The 27,365-nt window shown below is 41.6% G+C and overlaps 4 protein-coding genes across 4 annotated transcripts in view; 3 read left to right on the forward strand and 1 right to left on the reverse strand.

The window, feature by feature from the left end:
* Window positions 1-315: 315 nt before the first annotated feature.
* On the reverse strand, window positions 316-703 carry LOC120855947 (histone H4). The gene has a single exon (XM_040230819.1). The coding sequence runs from the start codon at window positions 679-681 to the stop codon at window positions 370-372; it is 312 nt and encodes a 103-aa protein (XP_040086753.1). The 5' UTR covers window positions 682-703; the 3' UTR covers window positions 316-369.
* A 9,566-nt stretch (window positions 704-10,269) lies between these two features.
* On the forward strand, window positions 10,270-10,966 carry LOC120855948 (histone H3). Its single transcript, XM_040230820.1, has one exon. It carries the CDS (start codon window positions 10,276-10,278, stop codon window positions 10,684-10,686), a length of 411 nt encoding a protein of 136 aa, XP_040086754.1. The 5' UTR covers window positions 10,270-10,275; the 3' UTR covers window positions 10,687-10,966.
* Window positions 10,967-11,598: 632 nt separating this feature from the next.
* LOC120855949 (histone H2B type 2-F) lies at window positions 11,599-19,731 on the forward strand. Its single transcript, XM_040230821.1, has 2 exons — window positions 11,599-12,150; window positions 19,628-19,731. Exons 1-2 carry the CDS (start codon window positions 11,774-11,776, stop codon window positions 19,629-19,631), a joined length of 381 nt encoding a protein of 126 aa, XP_040086755.1. The 5' UTR covers window positions 11,599-11,773; the 3' UTR covers window positions 19,632-19,731.
* A 4,065-nt stretch (window positions 19,732-23,796) lies between these two features.
* Window positions 23,797-27,365, forward strand: part of LOC120855950 (myomegalin) — a 58,258-nt gene continuing 54,689 nt past the window's right edge. The window contains exon 1 of the mRNA XM_040230822.1: window positions 23,797-25,862. The gene's annotated coding sequence lies outside the window, so the exon portion shown is untranslated. The remainder of the gene's footprint in view (window positions 25,863-27,365) is intronic.

Here is a 27,365-nt window from a genome sequence, read left to right on the forward strand (position 1 = left end):
GGTTACTGGGTTTATTTCTTTGCTAGTGCTCTTGCACCTTCCCAAGTAAGAAGATTGTAATGGCAATTACCACCACCCAGTGTGATCCCTAGAGCTGGGAAGTGAAGCCCACACAAACTACTTTCCACAGCCTGGTCCAACGATTACAATTGATAGGGAGCCCAAAAGCAAGCAGACAAGTGAAGAGCAGCTTTTGGTAAATGACTTGTCTTCTGAGCTGTTGACACTTTTAGGATTCGCTACTTCGGACCCCACTCTAGCCAGGTACAAAGTTACCCATACTTTTAAGTATCCAGCTCTTCAGATGACCGTGTGGTTGGCCCTAAAAAGGGCCTTTGAGATTGTCACACAGAGCACAGGAGCAACAGCTCAACCTCCGAAGCCGTACAGGGTGCGTCCCTGCCGCTTTAGCGCGTAGACCACGTCCATGGCAGTGACCGTCTTGCGCTTGGCGTGCTCCGTGTAGGTGACTGCGTCCCGAATAACATTTTCCAGAAACACTTTCAACACGCCTCGGGTCTCCTCGTAAATAAGGCCGGAAATGCGCTTGACCCCCCCACGCCGAGCAAGGCGCCGAATGGCGGGCTTGGTGATGCCTTGGATGTTATCTCTCAAGACTTTGCGGTGGCGCTTGGCGCCACCCTTTCCTAAGCCTTTGCCGCCCTTTCCTCTTCCAGACATGACTGAGCTCGTCGGATAAGCCTCTGAGACAGAAAGGGCTGCTTTTCCCCCAGATATACAAGAGCAGCGGACCTGATTGAAAACCGAAAACGCGCGGGCGGGAAGCGGTCCCAATTGTCCCCGCCCACTCGACTGTTCATTTCTGCTGTTTCCCTCTCCTCCTCCACCCTCCACAGAGCCCGCTAATGGATCCTCTCCTTTCATTTTTATTAATTTATTTTTGAAGTTGATTTACAATTTTATATTAGTTTCAGGTGTACCAACGATTCAATGTTTTTATAAATCAGATTGCATTTAGTTATTATAAAATATTGGCTACATTATCTGTGCTGTAGAATATGCCCTTTTAGTTTATTTATTTTATACATAGTACTTTGTATTCTTTAATCCTCTACCCTATCTTGCCCCTCTCCTCTCGGACTACTCTTTTCAAAGATCTATTTGCCAGAATTCCCGGGAGAATTCGGATCCGTTTCCGGATCCCGCCGCTGTTTTCGCCTCTGTCTCGCTCCGACTGTGAGGTCCCAGAGGACATTAGATTTAGGCTAAGAAGAAAGGAATGGGGAGAAAAACCAGAGGAAGGGCAGATGGAATCCAGAGACAGGAGTTAGAGAGCTCCGCCCGGACCTAACCTCGACAGAGAGATCCTAGGCTTCGAAACCACGGTTACATAAAACAGCAGACACGGTTTCCACAATTAGACTGACAGACCCAGGAGGCGATCCCTAGGGCAGCTGCACCTGGCATGCGTGGGGAGGGGGAAGAGAGCGCGCGCAGTAATTCCCGAGTCTCGTCTCTATTTTGTGCGTATGAGGCATGGAATTTCACCTCAACCAGGAGAAATCAGATCCTAGGAAACTTGGTCTCTATACTGCAAGGCTTCTAACGTGGAGGTCAGTGAATCCAACGCACTGTCATCCTAAACTCTGCAGAAAGAAGCAATACATACAAAAAGAAGACTGAAGGGGTTTCTGTACCTCAGTTTCTACAGATCCTCTCCAGCTGACCCTTGTTTTCAGCGAGAATTCAGTGCCTAAATTGAGACCCCCACATGGAGCTAGCAAAGTTTGCTGAATTGGGTTTCACACAAGACGACATCTGCTCCATATTGAGAGTCATTATCAGAAACTTCCTTATGAAATTGATTTGGGTTCTACTGACAGCACATTCATTACCAGGGTCTTCTGTAGAATATAGGAAGAGATGTGGTTTCTACCTCAGAAAGAATTATCTTTTTTTCTGAGATATGTTTATTATTATTTTTTAAATATCTAAAACATACAAACTTGAAAAAAAAAGCTAATGGCTAAATGGAGCAATGTTAAGTAAGATGCAAAAAATTTATATCCAGAATATTAGAAATTATAATTTTAACTAATATATTTGCAAGTTATGTTGTATTAGCCTGGTCACTGGTGGGAAATAAGTCATAACAGACCTAAAAAACAAGAAAAGAATAAACAACTTATCTGCCTTCCTTCATCTCTCCTTTAATTCTATCTTCTGTTAATGAATCTTAAATCTATATCTTTATCTAAACTTCTAGGCTCCAGGCACAGAGATTCTCCTGGTTATTCTTTAGTCATTTTAAACTCAAAATCTCTCCAAATCAAAATGTTTAAACTCTCCAAGGTGTGACTCTTGTGGGGGCTGAGGAAATATATTCTCCTCCTTCCACCCTATAAAAATTGAGGTTCTCTCTCTGCTCATTTGGAGAAGGAAATGCCAACCCATTCCAGTATTCATGTCTGGAGAATCCCATGGACAGAGGGGCCTGGCTGGCTACAGTCCATGGTGTTGCAAAGAGTCAGACACAACTGAGTGACTGAACAACTCTGCTCATTGGATGGTGCTATCATAAATCACAAGCCTAAATGAACACCCTGGAATTCACAATAGATCTTGAATGGTAGCATATGCCACCTCAGAATATGACAGAGTTCTGGACATGCTACCTCAAAATATGTGGCATTGGTGTATTGATTATTTTGAGCTGTAATACTTTGAAAAACAGCTAATGTAGGGATAGACTTTCTTTGAACTCCTTTACCTACCTAAGACAGATCCTCAGAAAGGAACTTAGTGGAAATCCCATGGAAATGGGATTTCTATCAATCAGGGAAGATTGGCTCAACACAGGAGAGGAAACTGGACGTCACCACCACACTCAGACAAACGTCACAAACGATCACACCACTCATCTATTCTAAGGGCCCATTCATCTTTCCTAAATATCATTTACTCTCCCTTAAAGGCCTACCTAACCACTCTTTCCTATTAAGATGGTATTTAAGTCTATACTCTAAGCCATTTGAGGGAGTTACTCATTTTCCCGTGTATCTCTCACATAAACCTGAGGTATATCTATTAATAAATTTGTTTGTTTTTCTCTTGTTAATCTGTCTTTTATTATAGAGGTCTCAGTGAGAACTCAGAAGGGTGGAGGGAAAATTATTTTTCCTTCCCTGTAATATCTTCCTCTCCATTTGCTGCTTCAGGGCAGAGAAACACATGCTTTTTTCTGACTCTTTAGCCACTCTTACAGAATCTATCACATTATTTTATGTATCTTTTGCATCTTATATATCCCCTCCCCCAGCTTTGAGTGCCTGGCAGTGGTTTTTATTTTTGTTTGTAAACCAACATGTTATTCAGTATCTAGCACAAGCTTAATAATTGTTTATAAAATGAACCGTTTCTCCATTTGACTGCTTCAAACGCTACTAGGAAAGAAAGACACAACCAAAGTGTAACATGATGAAACAACTTCAAGCCAAGGTTTGATCTCAAGTGCTCTCAGCCTGCAGCAGCTTGAAGCAGGGCTTTGGTTCCTGGCCAGGCTGACGCTAGGGTTGTGGTGGTAAGAGCACCAAAGCCTAGCCACTAAACCAGAGGTCAGTGACAAGGCCCTGGCTCTCTGGCTTTGCAGAAAAGAATTTACACAAAGATGGAAAATAGTGAAACCAGTATTTGTTAGGAGGAAAAAGAGTCCAGTATGTGCAGACAGACACACAGGCAGGCTGAGAGAGAGTAGCACTCTCGTGGTGGTTTGAATCACTTTTATGGGGCGTTGCTTCCAGGTTTCCTTTGGCCAATCATTTCGATTTGCCTGGTTCTGAGTCTGTATTTGGTATATCTCAGGATCTTTCCATGTGCTCACATGCATCTCTTAGCCAAGATGGATTCTAGTGAAGAGGCTTATGGGTTGTTGACATCAATTACTATGAGGTGATGCCCCCTCCCTTTTTGACCTCCAAGGAGCCTTTCTGCATATATGTAGTCAGGGAGGTCTCTTTAACTTCATGAATGAGAAATATGTGGTCTTTTATCTGGGAAGAGCCCAGCCTCCTGAAAGAAGCTGTTCAGCCTAGGGTCCATGTCTCTCCTTCCCCAGGCTGACAGAAGTGATGATTTTTGATGTCAGAGAGAACAGGGCCCTAGGCAGATTCAGAGAGAGTATCTACAAACTTTCAGCATGCTTCATCTGCCTGTGAAGTGACTAATCACTCATTACCTAAACAAAATTATCTCCAAAATAAATTCTCCTTTTCCCTGTTGCAAGTAAATTCAGATTGAGAAAGCAATCCATGTGCAGCTGTATTAAATGAAATAACATATGTACACTGTTGTTACAAAAATTAAATGAAAGGAATGTTGAGGAAGAGGATATGTTTAAAAAATACATTATTTTTTCTGGACGGGCTATATGTAGGTTGAGTTGTGAGCATTCTGTTCTAATTTTCCCCACAGACCAGAAGTATTAAGTGTCCTGCTAACAACTGTGGCCTGAATTTTTTTTCTAAGTTGCAGTTCAGTTCAGTCTCTCAGTCGTGTTTGACTCTTTGCGACCCCATGGACTACCAGGCTTCTCTGTCCATCATCAACACCTGGAGTTTACTCAAACTCATGTCCATCACATTGGTGATGCCATCCAATGGTCTCATCCTCTGTTGTCCCCTTCTCCTCCTACCTTCAATCTTTCTCAGCGTCAGGATCTTTTCAAATGAGTCAGTTCTTCGAATCAGGTGGCCAAAGTTTTGGAGCTTCAGCTTCAGCATCAGTCCTTCCAATGAATATGCAGGACTGATTTCCTTTAGGATGGACTGGTTGGATCTCCTTGCAGTACAAGGGACTCTCAAGAATCTTCTCCATCACCACAGTTCAAAAGCATCAATTCTTCAGCGCTCAGCTTTCTTCAGAGTCCAACTCTCACATCCATACATGACTACTGGAAAAACCATAGCCTTGACTAGAAAGACCTTTGTTGGTAAAGTAATGTCTCTGCTTTTTAATATGCTGTCTAGGCTGGTCATAGCTTTTCTTCCAAGGAGCAAGTGTCCTTTAATTTCATGGCTGCAGTCACCATCTGCAGTGATTTTGGAGCCCAGAAAAATAAAGTCTCCCATTGTTTCCACTGTTTCCCCATCTATTTGCCATGAAGTGACGGGACCAGATGCCATGATCTTAATTTTCTGAATGTTGAGTTTTAAGCCAACTTTTCACTCTCCTCTTTCACTTTCATCAAGAGGCTCTTTAGTTCTTCTTTGCTTTCTGCCATAAGGGTGGTGTCATCTGGGTATCTGAGGTTATTGATATTTCTCCCAGCAGCTTGCTTCCAGCTTGTGCTTCATCCAGCCTGGCATTTCGCATGATGTACTCTTCATGTAAGTTAAATCAGCAGGGTGACAATATACAGCCTTGATATACTCCATTCCCGATTTGGAACCAGTCTGTTGTTCCATGTCCAGTTCTAACTGTTGCTTCTTGTTCTCCATACAGATTTCTCACAGGCAGGTCAGGTGGTCTAGTATTCCCATCTCTTGAAGAATTTTCCACAGTTTGTTGTGATCCACACAGTCAAATAAATGTTAAAAATAATATCTATAGCCCTTAAAATCCCTGCAATATATAGCTCAAATCTCATGAGGATGGTTAATGAAGCAAAATAAATTCTTGTTTGAATAGCTTTAAAATACTGTATGTAACTTTACTTGAACCTACTACAGTCCACAAGGACATGTTATACTGGAAAGCCAGAAATTGTATAAATTTATAGCAGAGGGAAAACTTTCTTTTACATCTTAGATTCTGTGACTGGGCCTGAGAATTAAACTGACATAAATCCAGTCAAAGGGAAAAAAGAATGTAATTTCGTATTTCCATGTATATACAGGAGTCTTCAAAAGGAACATGAAGACCTAGGTAGGCCCTGAGCTTATATATAACTTTTAAAACAATTAAAAAACCCGATGAAGTCTAGAGATGTGAGAAGACCAAAGGGTTTGGACAAAGGTAGCTAACTATGTGAAGTTAACTGCAGGAGTTCACTAGGTAGAGAAGTAACTAGGAAGATATGGGCTAGTTTAATAAGGCTTGTTTGAGTAGATTCCTCTCGGCTTTCCAGGATTCCCTGTCTTGGAACATGCTCCTGTATAGGGAAGACATCTAGCATACGGGGCAGGGGGGTTAATCTCCTTTTTTAAGGAAGAAAAGGGGTTGTCAGAGGGCCCTTCTTGCATCTGCTGTTTTTCAAGTGCCTTTACTTTAAAAAGCGAAAAATGAAAGTGGAAGTTGCTCAGCAGCATCTGCCTTTGTCTCCCCTTGGATGTAGCCCGTGCCAGGCTCCTCTGTCCATGCAGTTCTCTAGAGTGGATCCTACTGGAGAAGAAGTAGAATTCTACTGGAGTGAGTTGCCATTCCCTTCTCCAGGGGATCTTCCCGAACCAGGTATCAAATCCAGCTCTCCTGCATTGCAGGTGGATTCTTTACCATCTGTTTCACCAGAGAAGTCCCCTAGTTTAAAATAATCTTTATATGAAAGTGACATATTTTAGGGGTGGCATATATTGCCACTGATGGGGTTCAAGACGTGCTACTCCAAAATACTGCACCTCAGCATATTGAGTAAGCTGAAGAAATTTTGAGAAAATGACAGAAGCAGGAGGGTCACTATGACCATCCCCAGACTTTCTCACCTGAAAGAGGTCATAAAACTCTTCTGTGAGAGGTGCTGTCCCTATTCCAGAGAAAAAGAGCATCCTTATCTTTGAAGACAAAGGGACACACAGAAGAATCCTAACAAACAGGCCTTGCTGTTCCCCCAGTTTAGTACGCTTACCTTATACTCATTAACCTCTCATATTTCTACACAACACCTGCTCTTCATTAAATCTAGCATAAAAATGCTTAGGCTTGTTTCTTTGGATCTTCATTTCCTTATGAATGTTCCTGCATCATATAAAACTTAAATACCTGTGTGTGCTTTTTTCCTGTTAATCTGTCTTTGTTTAATTTTCAGACTCAGCCAGGGACCCTAAGTGGGTCAAGGGAAATTTTTCCTCCCAGACACAATCCCTCACTGTATCTTACAGGCAGTAGTATTAAGGTCAGGCAGGAAAGGGGAAGCGTTTATCCAATAAGTAGAGTGTTGGGGGAATGAGTTTAGCTCAGAATGGAGTAAGAAAGGAAACTCAAAATCCTTTGCCTTCTCTCCATTTGGTCCAGGGATGAAGCCATTCAAAATGAAAAGAAGGAGGCATGTGGCCTGAAACCCACAGGCTGAAGATTTAGTCTCAAAATTGCGATACTTGAAACCTTGGGGGTACTTGAAGTAAAAAACAAGACACAAACTGTCTTCCTAGAACTTATAATTTAGTTCATTACTTTTGTATTAAAAACAAACACATGCACACACAAAATATTACATGTTTTGCCTGCTTATTTCCTATGGTAAAATTTAAGCTTCTCATGCCTGTTTTCTTCCCCCACTCAATACTAAATAATGAAATTTTAGTGCTCAGTCTTAAAACTGCAGATTTTTGTTATTTCTAATGAAAGAAACTTCAGAAATATTAAAAGAGAAAAAGATTGCCTCTTCTTCACAGCTGTAGCAAAGCACAGATTCTTCTGTTATAAACTTGCTTTTGATAAAGTGGTATATTGAGAACATTGACAGGATTATTACTCTATTGTCCAATGTGGAGACTAGGTGAAATTGAACTAAATCAGAATTCTCTTATTAAAGGTGACATCTAAGACAATCATATATATTAAAGATGACTTCTAAGGTGACTATATATTACAGATTGTTATATTCAGAGAAATGTTACTTATGACCCTTAATAATATACGATTCTGATTATCTTATTTGATTTGTTGTCTCAGAGTTAACATTTAAGTTGGCATCACTGTTTTCTGAGAAGTAGAAATTCTTATTCAGCTTCTTTATTAAGCCAGAGGAAGACTCTCGGAATTTTCTCATTCTCTGTTATAAAGATACCAACTTAAAAAAAAAAAGCACAACATGAGAGTTGTGACTTAAGTTTTATTTGGGGCAATATGAGGACTGCAGCCTGGGAGACAGCACTTTTGATAGCTCTGAGAAACTTCCAAAGAGGCAGAGGGAAAAGACAATATATACTTGATTTTGGCAAAAGGAGCACATACAATCAAGCACTTTTTTTTTTTCAAGCGCATATTTTTTATAGAAGTTTCTGCTGGCGTTATGAGACTTCTGCTAGTCAAGAGAAACAATTATCACCATGAAGGATTTTAGTGTTTTTCTAGATATCTTATATCTGTATTTTCTTATATCTGTAAGAACTGGGCTCATGAAATCAGCTCCTGAGAACATCTAACTATCTAAAGACCCATCCTGCCAGTTTTCCGGAGCACAGAGTGCCTAATTTCTGCTTTCCACCCTGAACTCCTTCAAGGAGTGTTGGAGGTCAGCAGCTGCAGCAGCCCATGACTTAATCCTTGTAGAGGAAGACAGCAAGCCCCTGTGGCAAGTGCCAATTTTGGCTGATAAAGGTAATACAAGTCCCATTACTGTTGGATTCTATATAAACAGCTTGAGAATCTTTTTCTTGTTTAAATGAGCACATCCCATACAGCTTGGCCAAGAGTGGATACATCAAAACAAAGTAAAAAAATCTTTTTTTCAAAGAAACGTGACACTTGGGTGGACAGCTTTGGGCTGTAACCCAGACACCTGCTGTGGGGTAGTTTCTTCTGATGGGAACAACTGAGTTGAGTAATTCGATTGTATGTTGGGAAAATTCTTTAGTGCTTTAAAATATACCCCAAGCCTGAAGAAACTGGAGATCCATTGTAATTTCATTCTTGTGCTTTAGAATATTATGTAGGCCTTGTTACTTATCCAGGATGAGCCATAACATCTGAGACTCAGTTTCTTTATCTGTACAATGAGTTAAATAACATCTATTTCACAGAGTTGGAATTAAATAATATACATAGAAAATTTTAAAATACTGAGCGGTGCTCTGTATCTACAAGAAGTTATTACAAAAATAACCACAGGAGATGGTAACAGTTGTTCATATCACCAACACTTTCTCACTGACATTTTAGATCTTCTCCCTATAGCAGGAGATTGCTGCTGCCTAAGGAGACGTCTAATATGAATCAGCATTCTGTTATCAAAGGTGACTTCTAAGGCAACCATACATCACAGATTGTCTCTACCTTGTGTTTAATGTTCAGAAAAAACTCTCAAAATCACTTTTAACTTCAGGAAAGTGATCATCATACCTTGGAGCTAAGTTCTGAGCCTCTTGGGCCTAATTTTATTCTCAGGTTTGAGTTTTTATATGCGATGTTGTTCCAATCAAATAAGCATATCATTAAAGGTATTTGTTATTACAATTTTAAGCACTGGTAGCCTTACATAACTTTTGTTTTATTACATGCAATTTTCAGAGAAATTCTTCAAAGCACAGGAAACAAAAGGCAAAAGATCTTCAATTTCTGTATAAAGAATAGAAAAGATTTGAAACTGTAAGCATTAGGAAACACTTTATTGAAAATATGCTAGCAACTCAGTAATCAACGAATAATTTATGTGCTTTGACCCTTTAACGTTAAATGACTGATAAGCAACTTGACTATTTAAAACTATTCACTATTGTAAGGGAGAAATTAATATTTCCAGTGTTACCTTCCCTTACTTAAAGCGTTTTGTCCATAGGACCTAATTATGCTTTGATGGATTGAGGAGAAAACCGCAGTCGGTGGGTGGAGGGAGGCAGATGGCTCTGAGTTGGTAAGCATCAGCTCACAATTTTGGTGTAGTTCCGAACCAGGTAAAGGTTAAGTTTAATTTCCGGTTCCTTCAACTACATATTGTTTTGTTGAACCTCAGTCGTAATGTAACTCTCGCTTAGCTCAGTGTCAGGAACTAAATAAATTTGTTAGTTATAGGCGAGGAGTTATAATAACTAGTAAGTGGAAATGCAGGCTGAAACCTAGGGCGTGCTTGTATTTTGAAAGAACTTGCTAAAATATAAATCCCAAGAGTGCAAAAATACTTCATAAATTGTTCTTACGAAAGTTAACAGCAATATAAAGAAAAGGGCTTAAAAAAAAAATCCGTGATAAGATGATAGAAAAGGACTGGAAAATGGAGGTTAAATAAAGAGACTAGCATTACAATCTTCTGCCCAAATAGGATTGAATTCTAGCCAATGAGATTACAATTTCGGAAACTGCTCGCTTTTCTGGCCCAATCAAGACTAGGCTATGTCTATAAATGAGACTGCCTAGGGGGTCGGTGAATAAAACCTGTGAGATACTATGGCGCGTACGAAGCAGACTGCCCGCAAGTCGACCGGTGGCAAGGCGCCGCGGAAGCAGCTGGCCACCAAGGCGGCTCGCAAGAGCGCGCCAGCCACGGGCGGCGTCAAGAAGCCGCATCGTTACCGGCCGGGCACCGTGGCCTTGCGGGAGATCCGGCGCTACCAGAAGTCGACCGAGCTGCTGATCCGCAAGCTGCCGTTCCAGCGGCTGGTGCGCGAGATCGCGCAGGACTTCAAGACGGACCTGCGCTTCCAGAGCTCGGCCGTGATGGCGCTACAGGAGGCGAGCGAGGCCTACCTGGTGGGGCTGTTTGAAGACACGAACCTGTGCGCCATCCATGCCAAGCGCGTGACCATCATGCCCAAAGACATCCAGCTGGCTCGCCGCATCCGCGGGGAGCGGGCTTAAGGCGTACTTTTAAAAATAGACGATCTAAAGGCTCTTTTCAGAGCCACCCACGTTTTCTTAAAAAGCAGCTGTACCAGCTTTCATTTTAGTCGGTGAACTCTTAATGCACGAGTGTTACGGGTAAAGCGGGTACGGGAGTTTAACACGCGTTGAGTGGTGAGGTTATGGAATTAAAGCTGACAGACCCTAGAGGGAGCCCCAGAAGCAAGGTCTGGGTCGTTTTTAACTGCGCTTACAAGCTGGTTTGATTTCTTAATGCAGAGCTCCAACCTAGCCTTTTTTTTTTTTTTTGGAGAACCTAGCCATTTCTGAGAAAACTTTGCAAGAGGCTAAATTCTCTGCCAGTCGTTTTTAGCGCTTACCAAGCTGCTAGTACAAAACGTTAGCACAAATCTGAATACTGAAGAAGGCCGTCATTATGTGATAACTGTAGGAATGATAATCGGTTTCAGCTCCTCTACAGTTACTAGAATTAGGCCAGATGTTAGATAGAATCCTCGGTCCCCAAGTAGTTCCTCGGTACTTCAACTGTTAAGAATGGGGACAAGAGTCCTGAGATACGTAGGATCCCATCTTCCTAACTGCATGAGACAGAAGGCGCAAACTGTAAAAAAAAAAAAAAAAAAGGCGGGGGAGGGGTAGGCGGCTAAGGTATTGTTGTGAAAACCAGAACCAAACTTACCCAAAATACTACAGAGGAGTAAAACGATGCAAAAATAAGAGAAAGTTAGCTTGTCTTTAGCACGCGCTTCAGATCTCTACTATATACAAGTCAATGAGAAAAAGTGAAAATCATTTAACAAAAGACCCCAAACAGGTGAAACTATATTTACTTAATTTAGTGTGAAACAGAACATTTTGATTGGTTAACAAGATGTTTGTTGTAAGAACCACTAAGAAAGCGCGAGCAGGACCTCTTTTACATGGACTGCCTCTCTATGACGACACTGTTGTATCTTAACCAATAAAAATGCAGTACTCTGTTAGCCTTCATTTGCATACAGGCTCTATAAATAGCGTGTAAGTGGCTAGGTTTGAGGTAGTCCGGATCGTTTAGTAGAGGCGTGTGGTGTGTCTTCTTGCAAAAATGCCGGATCCAGCAAAATCCGCTCCTGCTCCTAAAAAAGGTTCCAAGAAAGCTGTCACGAAAGTGCAGAAGAAGGACGGCAAGAAGCGCAAGCGCAGCCGCAAGGAGAGCTATTCCGTTTACGTGTATAAGGTGCTGAAACAGGTACACCCGGATACCGGCATCTCGTCCAAGGCCATGGGCATCATGAATTCCTTCGTCAATGACATCTTCGAGCGCATTGCCGGCGAAGCGTCGCGTCTGGCTCATTACAACAAGCGCTCGACCATTACTTCTCGAGAGATCCAGACGGCGGTGCGCTTGCTGCTTCCTGGCGAGCTGGCCAAACACGCCGTGTCCGAGGGCACCAAGGCGGTCACCAAGTACACCAGTTCAAAGTAAGGGCGCGCAAGGGACGAAATCGAACATCTACGTTATACACAAAGGCTCTTTTCAGAGCCACTTACGTTACCAGAGAAAGTGGCTGTAAACACTTAATTAAATGCGTTGGGTGGGTCCGTAATTAGGATCGCACTTACTTGTGGGGCTATGTCGGGACAATGGTAAGTAGTTAAAATTCGAAACGTCCCATGATCCAGTGGTGCCACCTAATGGTAAATGTCTTGCTGGTAATAGGGTGTTCAAGATGGTCCCTACCTGCCTAGTCTGAGTCTCAGTGGAGTTTAGGTACATGGGGGAGGGGGAGCTAACCTACTAAATTCATTTGTTCTTTTATCTAGTAAACGAGCTGGGATTTACTCTCAACGTACAGGTAGAGAGCCTTGAGTTCCCCAGTCCCCGCTGTTTACTAATATCTTAGTCTTTTTTTAAACGTACACCTCTGGGTATGTGTCACAAGCTTTTACCAACATAGCCAGGTGCTTTAGTATGTTGGCCTGTCAGCAAATCCCAACCTAGCAATCCTCCCCTAACTTCTTTTTAGCCCAGTGACCTTCAACCAGATAATTTACCCTCCCTCCCCCAGGCCCCCAACCATGGGACATTTGGCAATATCTGGAGACATTTTTGATTGTCATCACTTGGGAGGGGGTGCTACTGGCATTTAGTGGGTACATCCTACAATGTATAGGACAGCTTACAGCCCCACAACTAAGAGTTGTCTCTTTGGTGCATAACGTTGATCCTTGTGATAAGGTTGACAGACCCAGTGCCCAAAGACTTCTTTCTTTCAGGGATTTCCCGCCCCCCGCCCCTTTTAGGATTTAGTTCTCATTTAGGTCAAACATTTTCCCCTGTCCTGTGCTTTTGGTGAAAACTGAGCAGTACATAATTTACTGTGATTGTCTACACTCTTCCACAGGAAAATAATCTCCTCCAGGGCAAGCACCTTGTCTTAGTTTTGTAACAAACTTCCCTGTTTACAACAACCACTTACCAGCCTGCTAAACAACATCCAGGTGCCTGTCCTGAAGTTCCCTGATAAAGTCAGGTTGGGGGTGGGGACTGGGGAGGTGGATTTTAGTATTCTCGGGTGTCTTTTTTTAATAGATTTTGGGGGCATGATATATAAAAGGGCACAGTTAACGTGGGATGAATTTCTAAGGCTCTCTCAAAATTTGCAAAACTCAAGACTAATCCTGAAAAAGGCTGGATATTTTACCAAATAAAATATACCCTTGAGGCAAAAGGACAAAATCTTACTTTCCAATTCACTTGACAGTCAAGTTTTGATATTAATCAAACGGGAGAATTTACATGACTGTGCTTAAAATGAATTTTATTAATTTATAATGTAGGAGTTCAAATTTACATCTAATTAAAAGTTGAATAAAGTGGGCTGTATGTGATTTCTCTCTTTCACGTGGAAATAAAGATTCTCAGTGAGTCATCTTTCCCCAGAGGCTATCAGACGAAGAGGCCAGGGAAAGATGACTCAACTGAGAATCTAAAATTTTCAGTTGAAAGAAAAAAAATCATTATACAATACATATTATGGTAGGAAAAGTCACTGTATGTTTAAAGACCAGGGTGGCCTATCTTCTACCCAAACAAGCCATCAGATAGTATATCTTTCTTCTCCTCAACTAGAATTCTAAAGTTCAGGGGCTCTCATCCCTGAACACTAAGGACCATGTTTCTTATGGTCTTTTGAAGTTGTTAAAGTGTTGGCAGTTGGCTCACCTAATCAAAAGCCATCATTTATCCAAGCCATCATTTATCCAGTGACTAAAAGTTAAACCTCAATTCCTTACTCTGAAACTAAAGGCCTTCTATCATCTTGCCAAAAGGTACCTTCTTCAATTACTTGTTTCCCCCAGTCCTCCACCTTAGGTAAAATGTTCTACTCACTATCCTTTCAGTTCAGTTCAGTTGCTCAGTTGTGTCCAACTCTTTGCAACCCCATGAACCGCAGCACGCCAGGCTTCCCTGTCCATCGCCAACTCCCACAGTCCACCCAAACCTATGTCCATTGAGTCAGTGATGCCATCCAACCATCTCATCCTCTGTTGTCTCCTCCTCCTCCTGCCATCAATCTTTCCCAGCATCAAGGTCTTTTCAAATCAGTCAGCTCTTCGCATCAGGTGGCCAAAGTGTTGGAGTTTCAGCTTCAGCATTGGTCCTTCCAATGAACACCCAGGACTGATCTCCTTTAGGATGGACTGGTTGGATCTTGCAGTCCAAGGGACTCTCAAGAGTCTTCTCCAACACCACAGTTCAAAAACATCAATTCTTCGGCACTCAGCTTTCTTTATAGTCCAACTCTCACATCCATACATGACCACTGGAAAACCATAGCTTTGATTAGAAGGACCTTTATGGACAAAGTAATGTGTCTGCTTTTTAATATGCTGTGTAGGTTGGTCATAACTTTCTTTCCAAGGAGTAAGTGTCTTTTAATTTCATGGCTGTAATCACCATCTGCAGTGATTTTGGAGCCCAGAAAAATAAAGTCTGACACTGTTTTCCACCGTTTCCCCATCTATTTGCCATGAAGTGATGGGACTGGATGCCATGATCTTAGTTTTCTGAATGTTGAGCTTTAAGCCAACTTTTTCACTCTCCTCTTTCACTTTCATCAAGAGGCTCTTTAGTTCTTCTTCACTTAATGCATCTTAAATTTTTCTTCATTTTTGCTTTTGTGGTATCACTCTTTTAAGTTGTAGTAAGTGCTTTGTCATTCTCTAGACTACACAAACCTGTCATTATACCAGTTCTTTAAACTCTTATTTAGATCTCACTCTGTGAAGCCTCCCCATCCTATTTTATTTCACGGGGAGGTTTTCTTCCTTTTGACTCTTAAGGCTCTGTTCCTTGCACAGTGGATTTACAATTAACTGTGTAGCTTTGTGAACTGTTGTAGTGTTGTCCTTAAATTTTTTTCATTGCTTTTACATTTTCATGTGTTTGTCTTCTGCTAGAGGGTAGGATCTATCATTTTTTAATACTACTTGTCTTCTACCACAAGGGCTATCCCAGTGCCTGAAAGAAAATAGCTCCTCAAAGTTTGTTGCCCAGACTGTAGAACACTAGAAAATGATGCAAGGATGGTAGATTCAGGTGCTCCCATGAGATTTTTTTTTTTTCTCTACTTTTTCCTTTTTTTTTTTTTCCTTGCTCCTTTAACCTGGATGCTTTTTAATTGCTCTTGATAATTACTGACCCAGTTAAAATGACTGTTAGAGATTTAAAAATCCTAAAAGAGGAGATAAAGTACTGCACTTGATACCTTCCCTTCAGCTGATGAATGTGTCTTTGTGACCAAAATGATGAGGTTAAAGTTTTTTTAGCCTGGCTTGATGTACTGCTTTTCCAGTGTTTCAAACAAGGAAGGAGGTGGAAGTCGCATTCCAGAGATGAAAAAATGTGCTAAATTTCCTTCCATGTACCATCTGAATATTAATATATTTACTTATTATTGAATCAGAGACCATTACCCATAAAAGCTATACTTCCCTGCTTACTTTCACTCCCTGCTTTATGGGTGCATAGCTTCTTAATTAAAGGCTATTTTACCAGCTTTTTTACATCTGGGTTTGCCCATAAGACAAAGTTCTGAGCCAATGAGATATGAATAAAAGTGATACATATTATTTCTAGTCTGTGCCCTAAAAACGAATAAATATGTGCTGCCCTTGCCCTTTTACCCTTTCCTCTGGCTGGGTTGCAGACATGATGGCAGGAACTACGTCAATCACTCTGGGCCCAGAAATGGAAGCCATGTGATGAGAATGGCAGAACTTTGCTACTAGCCCTGGACTATCACATGAGAGATGAATAAATCTGTATCTTGTTTAAATAAGCTATCATTTTTTAAAATATTTGGTACAATAATTTAGGCTGCTTTGTGACCAATACGTTGTCTGACTATCCTGCTACCTTCTCAGAGTAAGTCCTATGAATGGAGGTATTTTGTTTTAGTCACTGCTCTATCCCTATCAGTTGAGTTCAGTCATGCAGTTGTGTCTGACTCTTTGCAACCCCATGGACTGCAGCACACCAGGCTTGGAGATGCCATCCAACCATCTCATCCTCTGTTCTCTGCTTCTCCTCCTGCCTTCAATCTTTCCCAGCATCAGGGTCTTTTCCAGTGAGTCAGTTCTTCACATCAGGTGGCCAAAATATTGGAGTTTCAGCTTCAGTATCAGTTCTTCCAATGAATATTCAGGACTGATTTCCTTTAGGATGGACTGGTTGGATCTCCTTGCAGTCCAAGGGACTCTCAAGAGTCATCTCCATCACCACAGTTCAAAAGCATCAGTTCTTCAGTGCTCAGCTTTCTTTACAGTCAAACTCTCACATCCATACGTGACTACTGGAAAAACCATAGCTTTGACTAGACAGACCTTTGTGGACAAAGTAATGTCTCTGCTTTTTAATATGCTGTGTAGGTTGGTCACGGCTTTTAAGGAGCAAGCGTCTTTTAATTTCATGGCTGCAGTCACCATCTGCAGTGATTTTGGAGCCCAGAAAAATAAAGTTTCCCACTGTTTCCACTGTTTTTCATCTATTTGCCATGAAGTGATGGGACTGGATGCCATGATCTTAGTTTTCTGAATGTTGAGTTTTAAGCCAACTTTTTCAACTCTCCTTTTTCACTTTCATCAAAAGGTTCTTCAGTTCCTCTTCACTTTCAGCCATAAGGGTGGTATCCTCTGCATATCTGAGGTTATTGATATTTCTCCCGGCAATCTTGCTTCCAGCTTGTGCTTCATCCAGCCGGGCTTTTCACATGATGTACTCTGCATATAAGTTAAATAAGCAGGGTGACAGTATACAGCCTTGACCTGTTCCTTTCCCAATTTGGAACCAGTGTGTTGTTCCATGTCCTGTTCTAACTGCTGCTGCTTGTACTGCATACAGATTTCTCAGGAGGCAGGTCAGGTGGTCTGGTATTCCCATCTCTTTCAGAATTTTCCACAGTTTGTTGTAATCCGCACAGTCAAAGGCTTTGGCATAGTCAATAAAGCAGAAGTAGATGTTTTTTCTGGAATTCTCTTGCTTTTTCGATGATCCAGTGGATGTGGGCAATTTAATCTCTGGTTCCTCTGCCTTTTCTAAATCCAGCGTGAACATCTGGAAGTTCTTGGTTCTGTTGGAGCCTGGCTTGGAGAATTTTCAGCATTACTTTGTTAGCGTGTGATTAGTGTCAAATTACCCCAGCTTGTTGGGGTAGTTTGAACATTCTTTATCATTGCCTTTCTTTGGGATTGGAATGAAAACAGACCTTTCCAGTCCTGTGGCCACTGCCACTGTTATCCCTATCTGCTCAAGCTATATCTGGAATAGAGTGGGCACTCGTAAATATTGATGGGATGAATGGATTGATGAGGGAAAGAGTAGTTGAGAAGGGAGGGCAGAGGAATTGCATTTATAAGGTGCAGAAGTCTTAAGAGTTGGATTTAACAAAAATTATTTTCAGAATCTTTTGCCCTCTGAATGAGGAATGGCACAATACAGAGTGAAAGTCTAGGTGAAGTTCCAGCCACCATGGTCCAGAAATCACTTTAGAAGATTTATAATGTTCATTGTCAGGCATTTAAGGATACTTATCTACAGTTAACTCAGAAGCCATAAGAGCATAAAAGGAAAACTTTTGTTTCCTCTACTTACTTACTTTCAATCCTTCTGGTACCAAGTGTGTGGGCTTTCCATATCAAGCAATTTTGACACTACATGGGGTTAGCTCAGAGCCCCCACACATTAAGGGCTCAGCCAAGGAGATTACCCCACCCCCCACCCTCAACACACACACCACCTTTAGATGCCAATCACAAGTAGTAGACCCCTGTCAGTCTTGGCTACAAATCAGGAGTTCCCACAGCCCCTTCCTCTGTTTCAATAATTTGCTCTAACAGTTTACAGAACTCAGGCAAACATGTTTACCATTATAAAGGATATATAATAAAGGATCCAGACTACCAGCCAGATGAAGACGTACACAGGACAAGATCTGGAAGTGTCCTGAGTGCAGGAGCTTCTGTCCCTGTGTACCTGGGGTATCCACATGGCTTCCTGGCATGTGGGTATGTACACTGACCCAGAAGCTCTCTGAATCTCATAGTTTAGGGATTTTTATGGCAGTTTCATCAGGTAAGCATGATGGATTATTAATTCAGTCTCCAGTCCCTCTCTCTTCCCTGGAGGATGTAGGGTTAACAGTTTCAATCTTCTAATCTATACCCAGGCTTTCTGGTGACCAGCCCCTTTCCTGAAGCTACCCAGGAGTCCATGAAGAGTCATCTCATTAGAACAAAATAGGCTCCTATTACCCAGAAAATCCCAAGGGGTTTGGGAGCTCTGTGTTACGAATTGGGACCAAAGACCAAATATTAGAACAAAAGATGTTCTTAGCACCACTATCACAAAGAGTTTTAGGAACTCTGTGTCAGTAACTGGCGAAAGAGACCAAATATACATTATGTCAGAGTCCACGCCATGGTCTCTGGCGATGAACCCCTTATAGCAAACCAGTTATAAAAGTCAAGACACCGGCTGAAAGGCAGTGTACTGTAGTAGTGATGGGCATTAGCTTTGAGTCCCAGCTTCCCACCTAAGAGCTCAATGACCTTAGGAAAGTTTCTTTGCTCCTCTGAACCTCAATTTCTTCTTCTGTGAAATGAGAAAGATAATGGAACGTACCTTCGAGGCTTCTTGTGAAGATTAAATTAGATAATGTACTTAATACATATACTGCAGCAGCTGGAACATGGCAGACACTTGATCAGTGTTTCTCCCATTATTGTTGTGGTAGGCAAGGCACTTGCATGGGCACTCCTGTACCTCCAGAGCACATTTATTTCCCAACAAGCTGTGCTTTAAGAGATTCCTAGAGACTTGCCAGTCAACTCCCTAAGCATCTTGCATAAGAACTTCTTTATTTTAAAAACATCCAAGAAGGCTGTGGCACAGTTTACTTGTTGGGCCTATGATTCTGTAGAATCTTCAACTATCTGTTATGTGTCTCAATAGGGAAAAAAAAAAAAAAGAGTGACATAACAGAAGACCTTATTTCTAATGTCTGTTACTAGTGCTGTATAAAGACCGATATAATCTTTGACACATACCTTTAAAAAGAAAAATCAGATGATGTCTGTAAAACTTCCCATCAGTACTTTCAGAAAAAAATGAAATACCCTCAATACTTCTTTCCTATTTCTTATTTCTGAGTTGAAATCTCTGAATTTGGAGGATTTAACACAAGAACAAACCAAATGAATAGAAATGATCTAGGGCATGCTATCAGGTAGCACAGAGAAGGACAAACCTTATAACTGAAAGGAGAATGTATGAATAATTGGGAAGTGTTTAATTAGAAATTCAAAAATTGGCTTGGTGGAGTCAGGTTGATGACTTCTGAGTTCTTCACTTCTGCTTGTTAAAGTATCTAACGTGTTTCTTCTCTTCATTTTCAAGATGAAGCTCCTGTTCCTGTCACCTATTCCGAACCCAGTTTCCCCAAGAATATAAGCAAGACTTTCTTATTCAAACTGCGGTCCGAGGAGTGGCAAACAAGATGATAGTCCCAACCTCAATATTTCTTTTCTTTGACTGAGAGCTCATTATACAATAAATATTTCAGGTGGTTTCACTAAATGGCAGCATGAGAATCTAGAGTATCATTATCAACCAATCCAAGGAACTTTGCTTTGAATGGCCAAAGCCAGAAACAAAGAGCGAAGCAGAACTAATTGAACTTGAGCAGTTCTTTACCGGGGAAGGCGATGGCACCCCACTCCAGTACTCTTGCCTGGAAAGTCCCATGGACGGAGGAGCCTGGTAGGCTGCAGTCCATGGGGTCGCTAAGAGTCGGACACGACTGAGCGACTTCCCTTTCACTTTCCACTTTCATACATTGGAGAAGGAAATGGCAACCCACTCCAGTGTTCTTGCCTGGAGAATCCCAGGGACGGGGGAGCCTGGTGGGCTGCCGTCTATGGGGTCGCACAGAGTTGGACACGACTGAAGCGACTTAGCAGCAGCAGCAGTTCTTTACCACTTTCCCTCAGAGGACCCAGATCAAGATGATAACTGGTCTTAGGACTGCGGGAGCACAAGGTACCCAGAAGGAATTCCTGTGGCAAAAAAATGGAGGATGCAGATTTGTGAAATGAAATAAAGAACAATTTCTCTCTGTTGTTTTACAGGATCAAAGGCAATAATTTTAAATTGCCAGAAGGTAGGGGAAAATCCTTATCATGCTTTTTTTAATCAGTGTTTTTAACATTGAGGGGAAGACAAAATACCTAAAGCTATCAGCTTTATTTTTTGTTGTTTTTGGCAATGATTTTGGAGATTTGTGTAGGACTGTTTCCAGTTAGTGGGATTATCGTTTTCAAATGCATGGAAGGAAAACTCTTTAGTCCAAGAGGGAATGTGAAACAGAGTTCAGACATACCACAACCCAGGGCAAAGGTTGTTCAGTGTTCTTAACAAAATTTCCAACTCTAGCGTTGGGCCTTAAACCACTCGAATTTCTTTCTGGAGATGTAGATTTCATCTAGTTTAGCATGTCCACTTACGCTCCCTATTGTAACATGGAGAATAATGAGCAGAAGAAAGTCATACTGATTAACTTGTATGTATATCAACCATAAGACTACTTCCAGCAAGGGAGCATATCCTTGTTTTCATAGGTTTTTCACTTTTCTCCCTGCTGCAACATGAAAATCAAGTAAGAATGATTTTGCTGATGCAAGCTGTTTTGTAGGTGCTTTTTCCTCGTAAATGTTTGCATTTTTATTTTCATGATTTTTTCACATTAATATCAAGGAACTGGGTGACAGAAATTATTCTTAAATCAATTTTTTTCAGAAACGAGTATGCCTAGAGAACACAATTTTAGAATTAGCAGGAAAGCTAACCAAGGCAGAATTTGAATTTCAATTCTTAGACTAGAGAAAAAAAGTAAGAAATCTTTTCATTTGGCTAAAGGAACTTCATGGTATTTATGATTGTGGAATCTGTTTAGGCTGGAAGGGGCATAATAGATAAATCTTTCTGGATTAGTGCATGTAAATCATTTATAATGGGAAATAGTAAAGTCCCAACTATTATAAGACTAAAACAAAGCAAAACAGCTGTGGCTGTTTTTTTCTGACAGGAGAAAATAGTAGTATGTACATGGATTACAAGCCTGACTGAGTCTTTTAGATTGAGTTGTCAGATACCATGTAGCAGGGCCCAACAGCAGCACAGAGATGTCAAAGTCACAGTGTAGGATAATGTAGCCTTAAAATCTTCTGAATACGCCATTGCACAGTGTGTGAGTAGAGTGCAGTGCACAACCCAAGTGTCGTACATGGTGGTCCTGAGTAAAGAAAAGGAGACTTTCACAGAATTTTTATCTTCAGACTGCAAGTTTTCCATTAAATGCAGAGTATACAGAGATGAATTAAAAGTATCTATATCTATAGACAGGGTGATAAACTGTCAAAACACAAGAGTTGAGAAAATTCTAGAAACAGAAAATTCTTTGCAAAGAAATAGAAATCAGGTTATGTCAGACTTCTCATTTGGACAACTTTGGGTATAAAAAGACAATGAATTGGTATTTTTTAAAATCTAGGGAAAATAATTTTGAAACTAAATATCTATATCCAACGAAACTACCATCTAAGTGTGGATTGACTTTTCAGGCCCTCCCTGAAAGAATTTCTGGAATTGTATTCCTGCAAGAATAAGAAAAGATTCTAAGAGGAAGATATGAGATACCAGAAGGGGGCCACGTGCCAGTAAAATGTATTGCTAAGTCTAAGTTCTAGAAAAATTTCTTTAAGGCTTAGAATACTTGCTGTTTATTCATCCATCTAATTTCATTATTGAATGTCTTTACTGAGAAATCAGAAATCAGGTGATAAGAGAGAGATGAAATAAATGAATCAGAAAAGGCTCAACTAACAAAGGAATATAACATATATACCAAATTACATGTAATAAAATTTTAAAAAGAAATATGCTATAAAAGATAGATACAAAGTGGTGCAGTGGTAAAAGAATCTGTGTTTTGCCCAAAATTTAAACTTTCATCTCAGATTCGAAGGATTTGTTAACAAAAGAAACCACTTGTCATACACAAACAGTTCAGTACTTAATAGATAATTATCTAACTTACTTTCAGTAAACAATCATTAAAAGGAAAGAGAAACAAAACAGCAGATACATAACCAAATTGGGTTTTTACCAACATCCAGACTCAAACAGCACTGGGAAGTCCCATGTAATAGCAGCAATCTGAAACCCCCAATTGGGAAAAGGTCCTAGGCAGTCTCCACTCCACGGGTGAGACTTCGAAATTGCAGTTTGGGGGTTCCTGCTTATAATCCCAGGCTGCAAACTGATAACATCATCTGTCTGAGCAAACTGCAGCTCTGGTGTCACGTTAATCTTTCACAATGCTGTATGTTTTATCTTGTGAGTGTTGATACTCTCTGGCCTGGGAGACTGGATCTCCAGAGCTCAGGAGAATTCCAAGACTCACTCCCTAACTTATCTCTGATGCGGCCCAGGGGGCTGGTAACAGCCAGTGTACATGCAGGCAGGCAAGTTGGGACAAGTCAGAGCTCTACTCTGCTTTCTTTGTTTCTGAAGCCTGAAAAAGACTACTTCCCTAACAGTTCCTGCAATGCAGGGGACACAGAAGTGGGTTCAATCCCTGGATCAGGAAGATCCCCTGGAGTAGGAAAGGGCAACCCACTCCAGTCTTCTTGCCTGGAAAATCCCATGGACAGAGCACGGAGGACTACAGTGTAGGGTCAAAAACAGTTACATGTGGGATCAACTGTGAGGTTAGAGGTACAGGTGACGCTGTTGGTGACATCCTGGGTCACACAAGAAGCATTAACTTATTTTACCCACCATGTCTGTACTGAAATCTCCCTCTGTTTCGATTACTGGTTTAAGTTTGGATTTTAAGATTTTTGTTTAGGTAATTCTGTGATTACACAGTTTTTTACATTTATGGTCTCTCCTCCACATTTTGTCTACTATTTAAAAAACAAACAAACAAGAGTTCAAAACCATTAGTGACTTCAAATATAGATTCTTTTGGTCTAGATCCTAAAAATTAAAAAGAAAATCTGGACTTCAAATTCCAGATGATATTGACATGGTGGGGGGATGAGAATGAAGAGAAATAAAACAAGCTAACTAATATTTGTTATACTCAAGAGGAGGATATAGATTATTATTCTAGAAGTTAGGAAAGTGTAAGTTTAAATACAGCTGTACATACAAAATGTATATGTATAAAAGTTGAATTACAATGTACTAAATATTTCATACTCAGAAAAGCGGAAATCCATTAAACAGTGATCAAACCAGTTAATCCTGAAGGAAATCAAATTCACTGGAAGGACTGATGCTAAAGGTGAAGCTCCAATACTTTGGCCACCTGATGTGAAGAGCTAATTGGAAAAGACCCTGATGCTGGGAAGATTAGGGGCAGGAAGAGAAGGGGGTGACAGAGGATGGACTGGTTGGATGGCATCACTGATTCAGTGGAAAAGAGTTTGAGCAAATTCTGGGAGACAGTGAAGGATAGAGAAGTCTGGCATGCTGCAGTTCACGGGGTTGCAAAGAGGACTTAGCAACTGAACAACAACAAGAACTGTTTGCACTTGAAAGGTGACTGTAGGAAGAAACTTCCAGTTGGATATGAAACCCATTTGCTAATTGTGTGTGTGTGGTGGTGGTGGTGGAGAACAAATCTTTTAAATTATATAATGTAAAAAAAATTGTTTGCATCTAACACAGGTACACACACATGCATATCCTCAGGAGTGTATACACAAAGATTTAAAATAAGTCAACAATCAAGGGTTAATTATGTTAGCATAGATACATCTTTCTCAGGAATTAAGACTAAATCAACAAAAACTTATTTGAAGATATAGAGGATTTGAAGAACATAGTTAACAAGATCAATCATAAGTGTACTATACCTGCACCATTTTTATCCTATAGAGTACATTATATTGAACTTCACATGCAAAACTGATTAGAAACTGACCATGTGTGAGATGACAAATGAAAACTCAACAAGGGCTGAAAAAACTGAAGCCATACAAAATATATTTGCTAATCATAATGCAATGAAAAAACTAAAAATGCTATCCTTGATCTATACTGTTGGGGAAAAGCACATGGTTAAAGAAGATATCAAAATAAAAATTATATACTCCTTAGAAATAAAGTGAACATTACATTTTAAAACCTATATGATGAGGTCAGAGGAAAATTCATAGCTTTAAAATGCCTTTATGAGAAATTAAGAACTATTAAAAACTGAATTAAAAGCTATAAAAGCTAATAAAGGAATAATAAAACCCGAGGAAAGAAAAAATAAATTAGGATAGAAATCAATGGAACAGATTTCCCCACTCCCCCAAAACAATTAATTAAAACCATAATCTGGTTCTTTGAAAGAAAATTTAAAGTTACTCCTTTAGTAAATTTAAGTTTGAAAGAAAAAGTACATAACTATCAGCAACATTAGATACAGAAGTATTAAAATGGTATGTATATTTTAGTACATAGATTCCTTCTCAGACTAGTAACCACCTGTGTGCTCTGAAGCGGGCCTGGACTCTAGCAGAAGTTTCCGTGATCCCCAAATGAATTTAGGGCCCTCCCTACAGGCTGGAAGGTGAAAATCAACTCTTCTCCACACCTGGTTGCCTGTTCAGCTCCATAACTGTGCTTAGGTCTAGCCCTGGGGAATATAAGATAAGGGTCCAAGGGCTTCTCAGATGAAGCCTTGGTAAATCCAACTGGTCCTGGGTGTTGTCCCTGCTGAAACAGAAAGCGAAGGAAAAAAAACCCCAACCTCCCTCCTCTCTCCCAGCTAGCTGCATCAGTCCCCTCTGGGGCCTTGTTCTCAGGCCCGGAAATGTCTTCCGGAATAGACAGGCCTTGGACCCCTGAGGGAGAAGCTCCACAGTTCCCAAACGTATTTCAGAGCAGCCTGTGAAGAGCCTGGGGGCTCCCTGCACAGCAGCCTGCACACTCTGCCGGCCGAGGGTCCCTTCCTGGCTCTTGATGGTGACGGAGCCAGCAGGGAAGTCATCAGTGCTCTACTGGACATCCGCCTCGTACTCTCCACTTGCTCCCTCCCTGCTGCTGCCGCCGATTCCAGCCGCCTTTTTCTTTAGGTCTCGCCCAGATGGCTAGCGCTCCTCCCCTTCCGGTGATCCCCGGACCAGGTTTCAGCCGAGGCCATGGCCGCCGGCAAACTCCGGCGTGCCCCGCGCCTCCTGGCAAACCCCCGCGCCAGACGGCGGCCGAGAGTGCAACCGCAACAGGGGGCCCGGGGTTGGCGCTGCCGCCGCCGGGCCCAAGAGCAGGACAAGGCAGTCCCTGTCCATCGACCCGACCAGAGCTGTTTTTTTTGCACTTGCTGGCTCTGGGGAAGCAAATATTTGTCATGGGATTTTGAGGAGAGGTTGCAGAAAGCGTGCACCCTGCCAGCCTCTGCGCCGCCGGATCCCCGAGCCCTGGCCCCAGTCTCTGGCGAGCTAAGGTCGCAGTGTGCACAGGCGATCACACGATGGCGTCAGCGGTCTTCCGAGGGATACCGTCGGAGCACGAAGACTCCGCGTCAGTCCCAGAGCTACCGCTTTGGTCTGACCTTCCGCTAGCCCGGTTCTAGCAAGTAAGTGTGGAGCTAAAAAAAAGTGTTTTAATGACCGTTAGTGTAGCAGTTTTACAGTGGAATCTACTAACACCAGTTAGAAACAAATGATTGCAGATTTGCAACCGAGTGAAAATATGAATATGGATTTACAGTATCTAGTACTGTGATCGAAATCGCACATCCACGTGCCCTATGCACAGTGAGACCCATCAATACTAAACATGAGTCTGGAACAGAGAAGGGTTTATTACAGATTCATACAAGCAGATGGGTGGCTCATGTCCTAAGAACCCCAAAGTTACTGAAAGCTGTCAGCGCGTCCTTTTAAAAGGAAAAGGTGAGGGATGGGCATGGTTAGCTGTTGCAGACTTCTGGGTGTCAGATCCTTTGTTCTCGAGGTCAGGTCATGGTCAGGTAATGATGTTCCTGTAAATCTCTACCAGATGAATGTTATTCTCTGTCCTGACGAGAAAGGGCAAAGTCCCAAGGCACAGCTTTTACCCTCCAAGTCCCCGTCCTGGCTAAGAGGAGGCAGATCTCAGTTGGCAGCTCCTTCGGGGCCAGGTCCCCATATCCTGCCCAGCTGTCATCCCTGAGGGAGCCAGGCATCCAACCCAAGTGGCCTCAGTCTCCTCAGGCCATCCAAATGGGGAGACCAGGTCTCACAGACTGTGGCGCATACAGACGGCCACTGCTGGTGGGTCACAGAGACAGGGAGAGGTTGACTGCTTCTCAAAGTCTGGGCCCCAGCTAGTGGAGGGCCTTGCTCCCTGGGCCCTCCAGCTCATCTGCTGGTCCAAGGCTGGGTAAACTGGATGGCCTCCAGGAGAAGGCCTGCATCTGCCTCTTACCTCACTCTCTACCTGATGACCACCACACCATGGACCCTTGACTGAATCACTTCCCCAGTCGTCCCTCATTGACAGTTACCAGTAGGCAGGACAGCTGGTTGGTTGTGGGAAGGGCCCATGCTTGAGGCACTGAGCAATGGCTGAACAAGACCTGTTGCCTAGTAACAGGGTGCAGAGTAATGAGGCACAGCAATACTACCTGCTAAGGGCTGTGCTCATCCTGCTCTGTTGCGATTACCCCCTTTTCTTTGATAATCCTTAATCTTGAGGATAACACCTGGATATGTCAGGAGGAAGCCACTGAAGTGTAGTGCTAAAGCTGATGGTGATCTCCTTAGGAAACTGATCTAAGCCTTAGGAATGACTGCCCTTCTAAAGTAAAAAGACCAGCATCTGATGTCGTTTGCAATTCCAAACATACCATGCTGTTAGTCACTGCAAGATTGATTCCTAGTCCAATATTTGTCTTTCTTTCTTTTATAAATATTATAAATGCAGAAAATGGGAAAGAAGAAAACAAAATCATTTACCATTCAAAGTCAGCATTAAGATGTGGAGAATTTCCCTCTTGTCATTTTTCTGTGCACATTGTAGCATAATTATGTTTGTGTATTATATGTAAAGATTTTACAGTCTTTTTTTTTCAGTTTAAAGTGATAGTATAGTATTT

This window comes from Oryx dammah, unplaced genomic scaffold (genome assembly GCF_014754425.2).
Source record: "Oryx dammah isolate SB20612 unplaced genomic scaffold, SCBI_Odam_1.1 HiC_scaffold_28, whole genome shotgun sequence".
Taxonomy (NCBI): Eukaryota; Metazoa; Chordata; class Mammalia; order Artiodactyla; family Bovidae; genus Oryx; species Oryx dammah.